Source organism: Stenella coeruleoalba (assembly GCF_951394435.1).
Source record: "Stenella coeruleoalba genome assembly, chromosome: 19".
NCBI lineage: Eukaryota > Metazoa > Chordata > Mammalia > Artiodactyla > Delphinidae > Stenella > Stenella coeruleoalba.
The window spans coordinates 39,300,579-39,318,211 of record NC_137165.1 but is presented as its reverse complement, the minus strand read 5'-3'; the positions used below and the strand labels follow the sequence as shown (position 1 = coordinate 39,318,211).

Below are 17,633 nucleotides of genomic sequence, written 5' to 3'. Positions count from 1 at the left end.
AGAACAAAATCCAAAGGCTGAGGGCTAAATGATTTCTTTGGATTTACATTCATCTATGAAATACAAATATTGATTCAGTGAGTCAGTGTATGCGAAAAGACCCTCTTAAATGACGCCACTTTAATAAACACTAATTATTTTTCCCAAGTCTGGACTTCCTGTAAGTCACATCACTCACAATTAAGATAACTTCCACTTCTGCCCTCTGAAGGCTGGTCTACTTCCATCCTGAACCAGGAGAAATATACAGAACCCACCACATTTGTCCAATACCTGATAGTGTTTTATTTCAAACTCTGATCCTGCCCTGTAATTAGAAAGAAAGTTCTGCCAGTTTGCTCCTGACAGTTCTTGCTGCCGGAAAAGCTGGTATCAGATGTTCTCTGAAACGTACTGTTTTTCATCTGGAGTTAGAAGCTAGATATAAGATTAAAAAAAGAAGTAGGTCCATTGCTGTGCACAGGACCAACCCACTAGGGCCCAACCATCAGTAGTGGTTACTGAGGATGAGACTGCTAAAAAGATCCAAGCAGGGCAAGAGAGAACAAAGGTAGCTCTTTCTACAGCATGAAGAAAATGGATGACTTCACAGCTCCCAGACTCCCAGACTTCACAGCTTCCAGCCACATCACCACCCACGCTTCACCCGAGGAGTCACTTTTGCCATCACGCTAGCTGAGGGTTATGGGCCTCTCCTTGTGGCTCTTCATACTCTTCCCAAGGTTTCATCTGGGGGCCAGGGATCATCACCGTCTGAAAGAGCAGGATACTGAGTTATCTACTATCCAAGTCCATGGCTTACCTAAGAGATTCATGCCCGCCTCCATGCCCACCTCCGTGCCCACCCCCAACAAGAGGACTCCTCTTCCTGGTGGTGCATCACCCGCTCTGTCCACTAGGTGGAGCCCAACAGGAGTGGCTTAGAATGCCATGTCTTAAACCATGCAAGCTGCTTTACCTTAAGGATAGGCTGCTTAGGGGGTGCCCATGGGGGAATGATCTTGCCATGCATTCTCCAGCTCCCATAGGGATTCACCAGATGCTTTTCAAAGACAACATACTCCAGGACATCCCTGGGCACATCTTCCTGTCCATACATCAACCGGCCAAACCGATCATAGATGGCCAGAGTCTGAAAATGAAAGCACATCTAGTCGGTTAGTCCTCAGAGTTGTTTAATTCTGAATCTAGACTAACAGATCAACCACTGACACTTTACTCTTAGAGGGTTTTTGACTGGGGGGCGGGGGGGCGGGGTGGTGGAAGGAGGTGGGAGGGAGTCCAGGAAGAGTGGGGAAGAATATCCCCACACCTGTTTTAGTACAGCTAACATCCAGCAGTGGGAAGGGTGCAGTGACAAGGTAAGACAGACCTTTCCTTAGAACTCAGAGTCCCGGGCAGCTGTACCCAGAAATCAGAGGGAGGTGCCCAACCTGAGAGTGAAGAAAGCTGGGAGGAAAGCAGACTGGTGCCTCTACCTGCCGGGTGTGCATGCGGATGGTGACCTGGCCATACGCGTTGCCCTGGTTCAGCAGACTTGAACAGCGAACCTGCACCACCTGGGGTGGCTCTAAAGATTCTACAAAGTTCCAGCGGACGGTCTTGTATTTGATGTCCCAGACCATGTCCTGAGGGCAGAGGAGAATAGTTCAACTGGATTTTTCCCTCCCTGTAGGGAAGTTGGAGCTTATTTCCACGCTTGCTCTTCCTGCAATACCACAGTCAACATGCAACGTTTCCCATCAAATGCTCTCTGGTGCTTATTTTCTCTCACCTTAAGCTACTGCTCATGCTCACCTCACAACAACTCTCTTTCCATTTCTAAATCACAACTCAAGACCCACCTACCTCCTTGAGGACCCTTCTCCAAATCAATGAAGGCCACACTCCAACCTGCCAGCTTACCTAATACCCCATTATCCCTCCTACACACGTCCATAATCTGCTCATTATTGCATGCACTTCTGTTGACTGCACATGTTTGGTTTTTTTTCCTCTCACCTTTTGGCAATGAAAGGTGGGATTTTATAGGAATTTTATAGCCTTTTATAAAGGCTAACCTGCTAAGACTAGGATAGCGATACTTGTCCCTGGGGAGATGAAGCAAAACTGATAGAAACTGAAGTTCTTATTCCTGAACCTCTAACTGAACCACCAAGTCCTCATTGTTAGGGGTCTCCCAGAGTACCTAGCACCCCTGTTATCACACAATGTAAGCCTCACGAACACTGGTTAAATCCTTTACTGTAGTATAGGTATGTGCAGGGCTGTCTAGGTATGTCTAGACAGGTATGACATATAGGTATGTCTCAGTACTGCTTGCTGAAGGACTTCTTCTTTCTTCACCTGTGTGGCCTTTACCAGAGTCCATATCAAGTCGTCATCATTCAGCCAAAAATAATGGAACTTCAGCTTTTGCCTTAGACTTCCTGTACTCTCAAAACTGATCCTTAAGAAAATCAGAGGGGATAGCTAGAATCTGTCTACTCAGGGGTCCCACAGTTCTAAGGAAGATAAGAACCTACCGGAAAACAGTTTTCAGTTACCAAGGTATGAAGCCGGTCATGGTCTGAGCTAAAAAGGAAAGAGATATTTATCACTGACTCCTCCTGCTTTTATGATACTGTGTATGAAAGCTGAAAATGGCCCTGAAAATAGAAAACAACTCCCTTCATTTTTATAAACATTTTCTGCACACCTACTATAAGCCAGGTAATATACTAAGTCCTGGTCCTAGTCCAAAGATGAAGAACAACATGATTTACCGGAAAACCGTGAGATCTAAGAGCAGCGTAAAGTTATGTTTGAATCTCAGGAGCAGAAAGAAATTTCGCTGAAATTACTGTACCTCCTTGAGATGGGCAAGAAACCCTCACTGGGATGTGGGGACTGATTTTTGTTCTAAGTTGGAACAAAATCCAACACAAATAACAATCAAAAGCTCAATTTATCTCCTCTTACCATGGACACATCATCAATACCGACTGCTTAGCCTTATTTCTTACACATTCATCTTTGAACCTAGCCAAAAGATAACCATCTGTTTTTTCTGGTCTTTTCTACATAAAACTGCCCCCCGCCCCATCTTTGTTGCTGCCAGAGTGATCTAGTTATGCTGATTCTATGCAGTAACAGTAAGAAAATAGTTGGCAAACCCCAGCTCCTGTACATGTAAGATTTTAGGAGGGGTCCTAACTGAAGGGCTTCAAATAAACCTAAGACCACAGATTAGTTTCTTTCAGATACACATTCATGACTTTTCCCCACAATTTAATACTTTCTGAGCAGTTTAAGTCTTTGCCCTTCGAAAAATTGTGTCTCTAATCCCACAGTGGGTAATGGATTAGTTCTGTCTACCTGCTTCCCTTCCACTTCTATTCCAAATACAAAAGATCCCGAGTCATTTCCCCCACTGTAGCTCTAAACTAGACTAGACTGAGGTGTGGTGACAGCTACCACAACCACCATGCTTGCCACCTCAGAATAAATTCTTCCTTGTCACTGTCCTGGCCTAGAAATCTTCAGTAGAAATAAATTCCCCGTTTTATGAGTTCACTCAGTATTTTGCAATAGAACTTACCCTGAAAAATAAAAGGAGGACATCTGCTTTGGGCAACATAATGGACTGAGCTTATGTGAAACTGCTCCCACTGTAAACATCCAGAAAGGTTGGAGAGAATATAATACACATAGACACACACACATTTTAAAATCTCTAGCCTAGTTCACAAGAAAGGAAGGTAAGTTCTTAGATGCCAGAAAGGAAGAGTGAGTTAAAAGCAGAATGGAAAGAATACAACCTGATACCACAACAGCACAGAGATGATTTAGGGATCTAGAAATAGGATCTGATGGCTAGAGCTTGACTTTTCCTAAAACCTTGGATGCTGGAAGGACAGGGAGTTGGAAGTGAGATCCCTGCATAAAGCTATGACCCTCAAAAAGAGTCCTGTACCTGCAGGAAAGGGAAATTAGAAAATAGTCCACCAACCTAGATATAAAGTTTCCCTCACTCTAGGGCTTGGGGTGGGGGTGTCTAAAAAACAAATTTTAAAAACTCCCACAAAAAATTAAAGCCTTAAGTCCACATTATACCCAGAGGTGGACACAGAATTTATGGTATCTGTATGATGTAAGAATTCCTAAGCTAAGAAATTAACATAGAAACTGATACCTGGGCTTCCCTGGTGGTGCAGTGGTTGAGAGTCTGCCTGCCAATGCAGGGGACACGGGTTCGTGCCCCGGTCCGGGAGGATCCCGCATGCCGCGGAGCGGCTGGGCCCGTGAGCCATGGCCGCTGAGCCTGTGCGTCCGGAGCCTGTGCTCCGCAACGGCAGAGGCCACAACAGTGAGAGGCCCGCGTGCCGCAAAAAAAACCAAAAAAACAAAACAAAAAAACAAACTGACACCTGGCCAAGGATATCCCTAGAGTATCTGGCAGAAACACCCCAAAACCTCTCTGGGATCGTATTCATAACTTAGGTTGTTTGGAATTCCCTCAGAAGAAAAACTCTCCATTGCAGATGAGCTCACAATGAAACATTACAAAACATCTGGAAGCTAGCAAAATCAACAGACACAGACATCAAGCAAAATGACAGAGGAGGAAGCACTAGGGTTGGGTCCCTCCATTGAAACAACTGATAAATTAGAAAAAATAACCAGAACCACAATTTCAGAACTCTGGATGTTGACTGGACACCTATAACAACTAGGGAAGTGCTTGACGAAGGGAGAAGCCAGTGATCTTGAGTTTAAGAACATGTGCAAACCACCTACCCTCCTCTTTCCCTCAGCCCTGCCATTACTGGTGGGGATAGTAGCCTGTGTTCCTGGAGTGGATGGCTGGCGCAAGGGCAGGCAGTAGGGACCCCTCCCTCCAAAAATTTGAGTTGCACATTTTGGTCAGGTTGGTGGATTGCAGAGAGACCAGAGCAAATGATGTCATGGTTTCAGCCCTGCTGGCTGCAGCAGCTTTTCCCACCAACAGATTTAAAGGGATAAAGGACCAAGAACACCTGTTTTGTTTTTATTCAGCCAGACAATTTAGGAAATCTTTGTCAGGTCACTGGCTGATTGCAGAGATAATGGAACAGAAACTTCAACGACTACCCACAACAAAGAATACACACTTAGCAATACTAGTTTGGAAAAGTCACAAATGGATGGCAGTGGCACTGATGAGCAAAGTCAGCAATTCCTGAGAAGCAGAGGAATCTGATTTCCAGAGTTACCACATAATAATACTCAGAATGTCCAGTTCTCAACAAAAAAATTACAAAGTATACAAAGAAATACAAAAGTATGGCCCATCCACAGGAAAAAAATTTTTGACAGAAACCATCCCTGAGAAAGCCCAGACACTGGAATTATTAGCCAAAGACGTTAAATCAACTATCCTACTTACGCTCACTGAGATAAAGGTAAGCATGGACAAAGAACTAAAGGAAATCAGAAAACAATGTATGAAATAAGAACATCAATAGATCCACCAGAGGGCAGACAGCAGAAGCAAGAAGAACTACAATCCTGCAGCCTGTGGAACAAACACCACATTCACAGAAAGATAGACAAGATGGAAAGGCAGAGGGCTACGTAGCAGATGAAGGAACAAGATAAAACCCCAGAAAAACAACTAAATGAAGTGGAGATAGGAAACCTTCCAGAAAAAGAATTCAGAATGATGATAGTGAAGATGATCCAGGACCTCGGAAAATGAATGGAGGCAAAGATCGAGAAGATGCAAGAAACGTTTAACAAAGACCTAGAAGAATTAAAGAACAAACAAACAGACATGAACAATACAATAACTGAAATGAAAAATACACTAGAAGGAATCAATAGCAGAATAACTGAGGCAGAAGAACGGATAAGTGACCTGGAAGACAGAATGGTGGAATTCACTGCTGCGGAACAGAATATAGAAAAAAGAATGAAAAGAAATGAAGACAGCCTAAGAGACCTGTGGGACAACATTAAACACAACAACATTCACATTACAGGGGTCCCAGAAGGAGAAGAGACAGAGAAAGCACCTGAGAAAGTATCTGAAGAGAGTACAGCCGAAAACTTTCCTAACATGGAAAAGGAAATAGCCACCCAAGTCCAGGAAGCACAGAGAGTCCCATACAGGATAAACCCAAGTAGAAACACGCTGAGACACACAGTAATCAAACTGACAAAAATTAAAGACAAAGAAAAATTATTGAAAGCAGCGAGGGAAAAATGACAAATAACATACAAGGAAACTCCCATAAGGTTAACAGCTGATTTCTCAGCAGAAACTCTACGAGCCAGAAGGGAGTGGCATGACATATTTAAAGTGACGAAAGGGAAGAACCTACAACCAAGATTACTCTACCCGGCAAGGATCTCAATCAGATTTGATGGAGAATTCAAAAGCTTTACAGACAAGCAAAAGCTAAGAGAATTCAGCACCACCAAACCAGCTCTACAACAAATGCTAAAGGAACTTCTCTAAGTGGGAAACACAAGAGAAGAAAAGGACCTACAAAAACAAACCCAAAACAATTAAGAAAATGGTAATAGGAACATATGTATCGATAATTACCTGAAATGTGAATGGATTAAATGCTCCAACCAAAAGACAGAGGCTTGCTGAATGGATACAAAAACAAGATCCATATATATGCTGTCTACAAAAGACCCACTTCAGACCTAGGGACACATACAGACTGAAAGGGAGGGGATGGGAAAAGATATTCCATGAAAATGGAAATCTAAAGAAGGCTGGAGTAGCAATACTCACATCAGATAAAATAGACTTTAAAGAATGTTACAAGAGACAAGGAAGGACACTACCTAATGATCAAGGGATCAATCCAAGAAGAAGATATAACAATTATAAATATATATGCTCCCAACATAGGAGCACCTCAACACATAAGACAACTGCTAACTGCTGTGAAAGAGGAAATCGACAGTAACACAATAATAGTGGGGTAAATTAACACCTCACTTACACCAAAGGACAGATCATCCAAAATGAAAATTAATAAGCAAACACAAGCTTTAAATGACACAACAGACCAGATAGATTTAATTGATATTTATAGGACATGCCATCCAAAAACAGCAGATTACACTTTCTTCTCAAGCGTGCACGAACATTCTCCAGGATAGATCACATCTTGGCTCACAAATCAAGCCTCAGTAAATTTAAGAAAGCTGAAATCATATCAAGCATCTTTTCTAACCACAACACTATGAGATTAGAAATCAATTACAGGGAAAAAAAACATAAAAAACACAAACACATGGAGGTTAAACAATACGTTACTAAATAACCAAGAAATCACTAAGGAAATCAAAGAGGAAATCAAAAAATACCTAGAGACAAATGACAATGAAAACACAACGATCCAAAACCTATGGGATGCAGCAAAAGCAGTTCTAAGAGGGAAGTTTACAGCTATACAAGCCTACCTCAAGAAACAAGAAAAATCTCAAATAAACAATCTAACCTTACACCTAAAGGAACTAGAGAAAGAAGAACAAACAAAACCCAAAGTTATCAGAAGGAAAGAAATCATAAAGAACAGAGCAGAAATAAATGAAACAGAAACAAAGAAAACAATAGCAAAGATCAATAAAACTAAAATCTGGTTCTTTGAGAAGATAAACAAAATTGATAAACCATTAGCCAGACTCATCAAGAAAAAGAGGGAGAAGACTCAAATCAATAAAATTAGAAATGAAAAAGGAGAAGTTACAACAGACACCGCAGAAATACAAAGCATCCTAGGAGACTACTACAAGCAACTCTATGCCAATAAAATGGACAACCTGGAAAAAATGGACAACCTGGAAGAAATGGACAAATTCTTAGAAAGGTATAATCTTCCATGACTGAACCAGGAAGAAATCAAAATATGAACAGACCAATCACAAGTAATGAAATTGAAACTGTGATTAAAAATCTTCCAACAAACAAAAGTCCAGGACCAGATGGCTTCACAGGTGAATTCTATCAAACACTTAGAGAAGAGCTAACATCCATCCTTCTCAAACTCTTCCAAAAATTGCAGAGGAAGGAACACTCCCAAACTCATTCTATGAGGCCACCATCTCTGTGATACCAAAACCAGACAAAGATACTACAAAAAAAAGAAAATTACAGACCAATATCACTGATGAATATAGATGCAAATATCCTCGACAAAATACTAGCAAACAGAATCCAACAGCACACTAAAAGGATCATACACCACGATCAAGTGGGATTTATCCCAGGGATGCAAGGATTCTTCAATATATGCAAATCAGTCAATGTGATAAACCATATTAACAAACTGAAGAATAAAACCCATATGATCAACTCAATCAATGCAGAAAAAGCTTTGGACAAAATTCAATACCCATTTATGATAAAAACTCTCCAGAGAGTGGGCATAGAGGGAACCTACCTCAACATAATAAAGGCCATATATGACAAACCCACAGCAAACATCATTCTCAATGGTGAAAAGCTGAAAGCATTTCCTCTAAGATCAGGAACAAGACAAGGATGTCCACTCTCACCACTATTATTCAACATAGTTTTGGAAGTCTTAGCCACAGCAATCAGAGAAAAAAAAGAAATAAAAGGAATTCAAATTGGAAAAGAAGAAGTAAAACTGTCACTGTTTGCAGATGACATGATACTATACATAGAGAATCCTAAATATGTCACCAGAAAACTACTAGAGCTAATCAATGAATCTGGTAAAGTTGCAGGATACAAAATTAATGCACAGAAATCTCTTGCATTCCTATACACTAATGATGAAAAATCTGAAAGAGAAATTAAGGAAACACTCCCATTTACCACTGCAACAAAAAGAACAAAATACTTAGGAATAAACCTACCTAGGGAGACAAAAGACCTGTATGCAGAAAACTATAAGGCACTGATGACTCCCTGACCTCACACTATACTACAAAGCTACAGTAATCAAGACAATATGGTACTGGCATAAAAACAGAAATATAGATCAATGGAACAGGATAGAAAGCCCAGAGATAAACCCATGCACCTATGGTCAATTAATCTACGACAAAGGAGGCAAGGATATACAATGGAGAAAAGACTCTTCAATAAGTGGTGCTGGGAAAACTGGACAGCTACATGTAAAAGAATGATATTAGAACACTCCCTAACACCATACACAAAAATAAACTCCAAGTGGATTAAAGACCTAAATGTAAGACCGGACACTATAAAACTCTTAGAGGAAAACATAGGCAGAACACTCTATGACATAAATCACAGCAAGATCCTTTTTGACCCACCTCCTAGAGAAATGGAAATAAAAACAAAAATAAACAAATGGGACCTAATGAAACTTCAAAGCTTTTGCACAGCAAAGGAAACCATAAACAAGACCAAAAGACAACCCTCAGAATGGGAGAAAATATTTGCAAATGAAGCAACTGACAAAGGATTAATTTCCAAAATTTACAAGCAGCTCATGCAGCTCAATAACAAAAAAACAAACAACCCAATCCAAAAATGGACAGAAGACCTAAACAGACATTTCTCCAAAGAAGATATACAGACTGCCAACAAACACATGAAAGAATGCTCAACATCATTAATCATTAGGGAAATGCAAATCAAAACTACAATGAGGTATCACCTCACACCAGTCAGAATGGCCATCATCAAAAAATCTAGAAACAATAAATGCTGGAGAGAGTGTGGAGAAAAGGGAACACTCCTGCACTGCTGGTGGGAATGTGAATTGGTACAGCCACTATGGAGAACAGTATGGAGGTTCCTTAAAAAACTACAAATAGAACTACCATATGACCCAGCAATCCCACTACTGGGCATATACCCTGAGAAAACCATAATTCAAAAAGAGTCATGTACCAAAATGTTCATTGCAGCTCTATTTACAATAGTCCCAAGATGGAAACAACCTAAGTGCCCATCATCGGATGAATAGATAAAGAAGATGTGGCACATATATACAATGGAATATTACTCAGCCATAAAAAGAAATGAAATTGAGCTATTTGTAATGAGGTGGATAGACCTAGAGTCTGTCATACAGAGTGAAGTAAGTCAGAAAGAGAAAGACAAATACCGTATGCTAACACATATATATGGAATTTAAGAAAAAAAAAGTCATGAAGAACCTAGGGGTAAGACAGGAATAAAGACACAGACCTACTGGAGAATGGACTTGATGATATGGGGAGGGGGAAGGGTGAGCTGTGACAAAGCGAGAGAGAGGCATGGACATATATACACTACCAAACATAAGGTAGATAGCTAGTGGGAAGCAGCCGCATAGCACAGGGATATCAGCTCGGTGCTTTGTGACCGCCTGGAGGGGTGGGATAGGGAGGGTGGGAGGGAGGGAGACGCAAGAGGGAAGAGATATGGGAACATATGTATATGTATAACTGATTCACTTTGTTATAAAGCAGAAACTAACACACCATTGTAAAGCAATTATACCCCAATAAAGATGTTAAAAAAAAAAATGCAAGTGAAATAACAAGGTAGAACTTAAAAAAACTAAATAACAATAACACAGGAGATGTATGAGGCAGTGACTGAAATTCAAGTGTTTGAAGCTTCTTGTGATATTATCAACAATACATGCTAAACATTTTAATAACTATTATAAGAACAGAAGTAGAATGTAATAGTTCCAAACAAGTGGAAGGAATAAGAAAGTTAGAAGGAAATTATATCAATACCACAAATGAAAGGAAAAAAAGAAACAAAGAAAAATCATGGTAACTAGAATGCAAAAAATAATGTGGTAGGAAAAAAATATCAAATATAAAAAAAACTACACTGAACAATAAACAGAGCAGGTTTCAGAAAAATACATCATTCATGTAAATTTTCACAACACATTAAACAATACTGTACATTGTTTATACACATGTACATGTGGTGAGTATAAAAATGTGCATGAGAATAATAGGGAAGATAGTGGTTCTTTCTAGGAAGGAAAAGAATGGGGAGATGGGGCTTTAGCTGTAGCTATAATGCTTTATCCCTGTCTCTTCCCCCAATTAGGCATTCAGAAGCAAATATGGCAAAATGTAAACATCTATTACCTTGCAAGGTATTTTTTTACATGTTTGAAATATTTCACAATTAAAAACTTTTTTTAAACAAATAAAAGTAAAAAGAAATAATTAATGGATTTGAGAGTACAGGTTTGGGATCCTACCTGAAGCCTAGCCACAGCAAGCTACAGTTCAAAGAATGTCGGCAACAGTCCAAGGACTAGTACTTAAGGTTATTCCAGGCCCCTCATGTTGATTTTTCATCTACCTAGCAGCCCTGACTTTTCTCCCTTGGTTGAATCAAGAAAAAGTTGGAAAATTTTTAAAGAAACTTATTCAAAACAATTAAGGAAAGGAAATGTACATATACAAGACAAACACACAAGAAGGGTCAGGATGAATTAGGGATTAGGCGGGTGAAAATAGCAGCCGTTCAGCAGAGTCTCAACACTTGCCAGTGGAGCTGAGCCAGACCAAATGGTGAAAACTCCCAGAAGCAGTGAGAGGAGTCAAGGACAGCTCCAGGCTCCAATTTCCCACAGAGGAACATCTCCCACTCTAGAACTCTTACCTGAAGAAAAAAAAAAAAACCTGTGCCTAGAATAATAGCTGCTGAGAACATAATGGGTATAAGACAGGGAGTTCACGTACTTGTTTAGACACAGGTGAGCTTCAATGAAGATATCCTGGGCTTTTTCAGGGAAGTCCTTTATTTTAAAATTAGGATCACTTTCTCTTATCCTCCGGATTCTGTAAAATTAAGCATGAGAATCATTTCTAAAGAAGACTTTTCCATAACTTACAGCTTACTTTACGTCCGTTAATGTCTGTCCATTTATTCAATAATTGATTTTTGAATGTGCCAAGTCCTGTAAATTCAACCTTCTAACTCGCACTTAAATCAATCATTCTAAAGAAAGGCCAAAGCTGGGACTTCCTGGTGGTGTAGTGGTTAAGAATCCACCTGCCGGGCTTCCCTGGTGGCGCAGTGGTTGAGAGTCCGCCTGCCGATGCAGGGGACATGGGTTTGTGCCCCGGTCCGGGAGGATCCCACATGCCGCGGAGCGGCTGGGCCCATGAGCCATGGCTGCTGAGCCTGCGCGTCTGGAGCCTGTGCTCCGCAACGGGAGAGGCCACAACAGTGAGAGGCCCGCGTTCCGCAAAAAAAAAAAAAAAAAGAACCCACCTGCCGATGCAGGGGACACAGGTTCGATCCCTGGTCCGGGAAGATCCCACATGCCACGGAACAACTAAGCCCATGCGCCACAACTACTGAAGCCCGCGTGCCCTAGGGCCCACACACCACAACTACCGAAGCCCACGTACTCTAGGGCCCGAGTGCCGCAACTACTGAGCCTGCATGCTGCAACTACTGAAGCCCACACGCCTACAGCCTGTGCTCCACAACAAGAGAAGCCACCCCAATGAGAAGCCCGCACACCACAACGAAGAGTAGCCCCCACTCACTGCAACTAGAGAAAGCCAGCGCGCAGCAACAAAGACACAATGCAGCCAAATATTAAAATTTAAATTTAAAAAAATAAATAAAAATAAAGACCAAAGCTTTTCATAGTGAAATTTCAGAATTTTGGCATCGAAGAAAACATCCTATTAGCACTAAGAAAGAAAAAACAGGTTTTATACAGAGGCTCAGGAGCCAGAAAGACATTGGGCTTCTAACTAGCAACATTAGAAGTTAGAAAGACAGGACTTCCCTGGTGGTCCAGTGGTTAAAACTCTGCGCTCCCAATGCAGGGGGCCCAGGTTCGATCCCTGGTTGGGGAACTAGATCCTGCATGCCACAACTAAGGGCCTGCATAATGCAACTAAAAGAGCCCACATGCCGCAAGTAAAGATCCTGCACGCTGCAACAAAGATCCCTCGTGCTGCAACTAATACCTGGCACAGCCAAATAAATAAATATTAAAAAAAAAAAAAAAGGAAGTTAGAAAGACAATGGAGCAGTGCTTTTAATTGAGAAAAAAATGACTCCCAGCCCAGAATTCCATACCTGGGAAAATTATAAATGAAGTGGGAGACTAAAAAAAGACTTTTCCTTAGCCTTGCAAGATCCCATTTATCTACCATCCACCCGTTCTCAGGAAGCTGCTGGGGAATGTGTGCCACCAAAATAACTGAATGAACCATGAGAGAGAGAGGTAAAACCCACGACACAGGGAATACATATAAGAGCAAGGCAAAAGGAGTATCAGGATGATGATAAAAGTGGATCCCACGATGTACAGTGAGCCTAAAGAGGGATCAATCCAGACCGAAATAGGTAAGAAGGCTCCAGGAGGGCTTTCTTCTTGAAGATGGGATTGATAAAATAGTTAACGTTTTCTATGTACTGAGAGAAAATCAACACAACCAGGGGTTCCATAAGCAAATGAGAAAAAAAGACACGACACCAGAAAAAAAAACTATTATGCAGGAAATGTAATAATAATGTGCATGACTGCATGACTCTGCTGTCAATAGCATTTTCGTAGTTATAATGTAAACAGGGAATTCTGATCTAATCAAAGTGTTACTATAACTATATTAAGAGGATGGGGGACACCATAACCCAGTGGAATTTATCCCAGGAATGTAGGATTGGTTTAACACTAAAAAAATCAATTAATGCAATATACCATATCAATAGAATAAAGGACAAATATCACATGATCATCTCAACAATCAGGGAAAAAGCATGTGATAAAATCCACTCCTTTGCACTTTTCACCTCAGAGCCTTGCTTGTACTGTTTTGTCTCCCTAGAATGCTGTTCCTCACTATACCCCTCTACTCAGCTAACTCCAAGCAACCCTTTAGGTCCCAGCTTTAAATGTCATTTCCTTAGGGAAGCTTACCTTTAACTCCCAGACCAAGTTATCTTTCCCTGCCATATGTTCCCACAGCACTCATACTTCACCGTATCTGTAATTATTTGTATACAATCAGTATTTAATAACTGGTTTCCTCTCCTAGATAATAACTCCATAATAAAACCACCTGTGTTCTGTTCATCATCATCATGAACCTTCCACCAAACAGCTCTTAGGCTAGGAGAGAAATACATGAGAGGAAATCATCACAATACAGAGTTATCAGAAGTAGTAAGAATATGCATACAGTTACAATTATAACAAAGGCAGCTCCAAAAAGAGTCAGAGAAGGCTTAAAAGCAGACAGAGATTATCATACTTAGCGAAGTAAGTCAGAAAGAGAAAGACAAATACTATATGATATCACTTATATGTGGAATCTAAAATACAACACAGGGACTTCCCTGGCGGTCCAGTGGTTAAGACTTTGCGCTCCCACTGCAGAGGGCACAGGTTTGATCCCTGGTCAGCAAACTCAGATTCCACATGCTGCGTGGTGTAGCCAAAAAAAAAAAAAAACACACACACACACAAATGAACATATCTATGAAAGACTCACAGACATAGAGAACAGACTCGTGGTTGCCAAAGGGGCTGGGGGAGGGAAGGATTGGGAGTTTCTTATTAAAAAAAAAAAGTGAGACTTCCCTGGTGGCGCAGTGGTTAAGAATCCACCTGCCAATGCAGGGGACACGGGTTCGAGCCCTGATCCGGGAAGATCCCACATGCCATGGAGCAACTAAGCCCGTGCACCGCCAACCACTGAGCCCACATGCCACAACTACTGAAGCCCGCACGCCTAGAGCCCACGCTCCGCAACAAGAGAAGCAACCACAATGAGAAGCCCCCGCACCGCAACGAAGAGTAGCCCCTGCTCACCACAACTAGAGAAAGCCCGCGCACAGCAACAAAGACCCAAAACAGCCAAAAATAAAAATTAATTAATTAATTTAAAAAAAAAAAGCAGACACAATACTTGAGAGAAAAAGATTTTTCAGGCAAAGGAAAGGATGTGCAAAGAGACACAGCACAACATTTGTCAAGGAACTGGCAATTAGTTTGGAAAGGTTAAAGTTTAGGATGAGAAAAATGGAATAAGGAGATGATGGTGGAGAGGAAGGCAAGAGACAAATTATAAAAAGCCCTGAATACCACTGAAGAAATTTGGATTTTATTCTTCAGATAACAGGGAGCCACAAAGGAGTCTGAGACAGAAGAGTTGATGTGGTAAGATCTGTATTTAGAGAAATAGGTTATGGCCACATGAAGAATTAACACTGACTCAGTATACTTGTGCATAGAAATCTATATATGACCCTAAGAACCTATCATTTAGATACAGTTAGAGCTAGAGTGACAGATACTGAAAGTCTCTTTAAGAAGAAAGTTTTGGCTCTGCTCCTTAACTAAAGCCCAGTTAGCTCCCCAGAACACGTCTGTCTTTTTAAGCCTTTTTGGCTTTTCTTACTCTCTTAAGTTTAAACTCTAAGGTATTTCTCATAAAAATATGCTCTCTCTTACTATTACTTTAAATTTTAAAATATGTGATCCAGAAAGTGTCCTACAAACTTCAATGTGAACTTCCTAAATGATGTGACAAAAACGAACAATCAAGGTTGAGATGCCCATATTATACATTTGCTCTAACTGTCAAGTTATCTAGGGAGTTACAGGCAACACAATTAACCCAAGATGACCTCTCTGGATTAAGCAGCAACAAGAAATTTTCGTTCTAATACTGACTCCCAGCTGTCTCAGACACCTACGATAATTGTGATGCCACATTCTTCTTCAATCGCTCAGTTCTCTGTGCCAGTCCTTCCTTAGAAAGAGATGACACTCGGGCATCACCCTCAGGAGGAACATAGGCGTCAAAGATACCAGCTGTAAAGAGAGACGGAGAAAACTAAAAAAGCATTGAAAGATTGAGAAAAAGTCATCCTGAGGTCATACAAAATTGGGAGGGCTCCTGGATACAAAATACACTAACAAAATAGACTTCCATGTAAAGGGAATCGTGTTGCATTAGAAAAAGTAGAATAAGATCATTTCAGCCTTCTCTTAGAGCCTCAGCTTCTTCTTGTACAGAATGGAGAAATTTTACCCTGGTCTTCTAGGAACAGTGTGAAAACAAGATCAAAGATGACCTCGTGAAATATAACGTATACAAATTATTGAGACTGAACCGATTTTGTAGTTAATTAAATGCTATCATTCATACTCCAAATCATTCCACTTTCCAAGATCTCTGACAGAAGGGGATTGGGTCAGGGTCTCAGAAATACCATGTCTCACCTGTACAGGCCAGATGTATGGGACGCTCCAAACGTTCTGGAGGAATGACCAGTCCTGCTTTCCGGGCATATTCTACAAACTCCTTTTCTGATTTATATTTGGGTTGATAAGTAGGGGGTGTGAAACGTTTTTTAGTTCTCACTGGAAATACTGCTGTGGACTGAGTCACCAGGACTGGCTGGAGGATGGTAGAAAAAGGTTAGGTAACCTGGAAAAAAATCAATCTTGTACAAACTGTAAGCAAAGATAGAATGGGCACATCCAAAGAATGCCTTAGGAACAATTACAAAGCCACATATCATGGGGGAAAATGCACAACTATCTTAACAATTATGGTGTCTCTTCCTAAAAGCCAGTAAGCAACTTTTACTAACACCATTCAACGTTTACTAAAGGCTTTCCTTTATTTAGTACTTTCCATAGTATAGGACTGTGCCAACTCCTAGAGATGCAGAGTTAATGAAAGCAAGGCTTCTGCTTTCAAAGAACGCTCAGTCTGATGGGGAACTTAAACACCAACCCAATACTGAAATGAGCAGAAGAAAAGTCCTCTTCTTGGCATCTCCTCTACATTTACTCAGATTCCATTCTGCTCATTCTATTGGGAGCCTCAAAGTAAACTTTATTCTGTCGTTCTAGCTCCCAACTGATCAATAAGCTCTTCAAAGGCCAGGTCTCCTTCTCTCTGACCACGAGGTTTGTTCAGGCAGGTACGAGACTCCCTTCTTTACAGCTACTGTTCAATTAAGGACATTTATAAAAATCAACGGGAAGCGAACGCACCTTCCAACCATAACTTCTTCCCCTTTAACACCCCCGGGCCAGTCAGACCCAGACCAAACCGGAGAAACTTAATCCCCGAGAACTTGCCCGCTCTCATGGCCCTACCAAGGCTCTCCCCACTCAGCCACATAGTTAAGTAGTTATGTCTCGTCTACCTCAACTCTTCCCTAGCCTAGGTACGACCTGTACCGTCCAAGTTCACCAAGGACAACTGCAAAGCGAGTATTTCCCTCCACTCTGTTCCCCTCCAGCCCCTAGACTCCTATCTACCCCGTCCCTACCCACCTGCCGAGACCACCATCCTAAAGCCCTGGATAAGCGAGACAAATCCCGCGGCACAGGGACTGCCATTTTGCTCACGCAAAGGCAGCCGGGATGGAGACAGTAAAAAGCCTTGGGCCGGAAAGGAGGTGCATAGGGCGGAGCTAGCTCGGGAGTGGAATTTTCCAGGGCACGCGCCCGCCGCCGAAGTGTGAGCGGCGCGAACGCGCACGTACACGTCCGGGGTGGTGGTGGGGGTGTGGGGGGAGTTGGGCTGCACATGCGCAGTAAAACGGCGTTGGGGGTAGGGTGGAAGCACGGTTGTCACGCGCCAGGCGGGGCGTGCAGCCGAAGCTGCGCCTGCGCGCCGGGCTTCCTGGCTGCCAGGAG

The 17,633-nt window shown here is 41.6% G+C and overlaps 1 protein-coding gene across 1 annotated transcript; it reads right to left on the bottom strand.

Annotated features, from left to right (window-relative positions):
• MRPL45 (mitochondrial ribosomal protein L45) lies at window positions 1-17,633 on the bottom strand. Its single transcript, XM_079904830.1, has 8 exons — window positions 17,268-17,633; window positions 16,200-16,377; window positions 15,671-15,788; window positions 11,686-11,784; window positions 2,526-2,574; window positions 1,479-1,628; window positions 959-1,132; window positions 1-753 (listed from the first exon to the last, which is right to left on the bottom strand). The coding sequence occupies exons 1-8, from the start codon at window positions 17,523-17,525 to the stop codon at window positions 667-669; spliced, it is 1,113 nt and encodes a 370-aa protein (XP_079760956.1). The 5' UTR covers window positions 17,526-17,633; the 3' UTR covers window positions 1-666.

Bases quoted from the DNA above. Each gene is read 5' to 3' on its own strand.
- MRPL45 (XM_079904830.1), bottom strand. From the start codon at position 17,525: ATGTGCAGCCCAACTCCCCCCACACCCCCACCACCACCCCGGACGTGT. The intron at 16,378-17,267 runs GTGGGTAGGGAC...ACCATCCTCCAG, and splicing joins TAGGATGGTGGTCTCGGCAG to CCAGTCCTGGTGACTCAGTC. The intron at 1,133-1,478 runs GTAGAGGCACCA...TTTCATTTTCAG, and splicing joins TCCGCATGCACACCCGGCAG to ACTCTGGCCATCTATGATCG.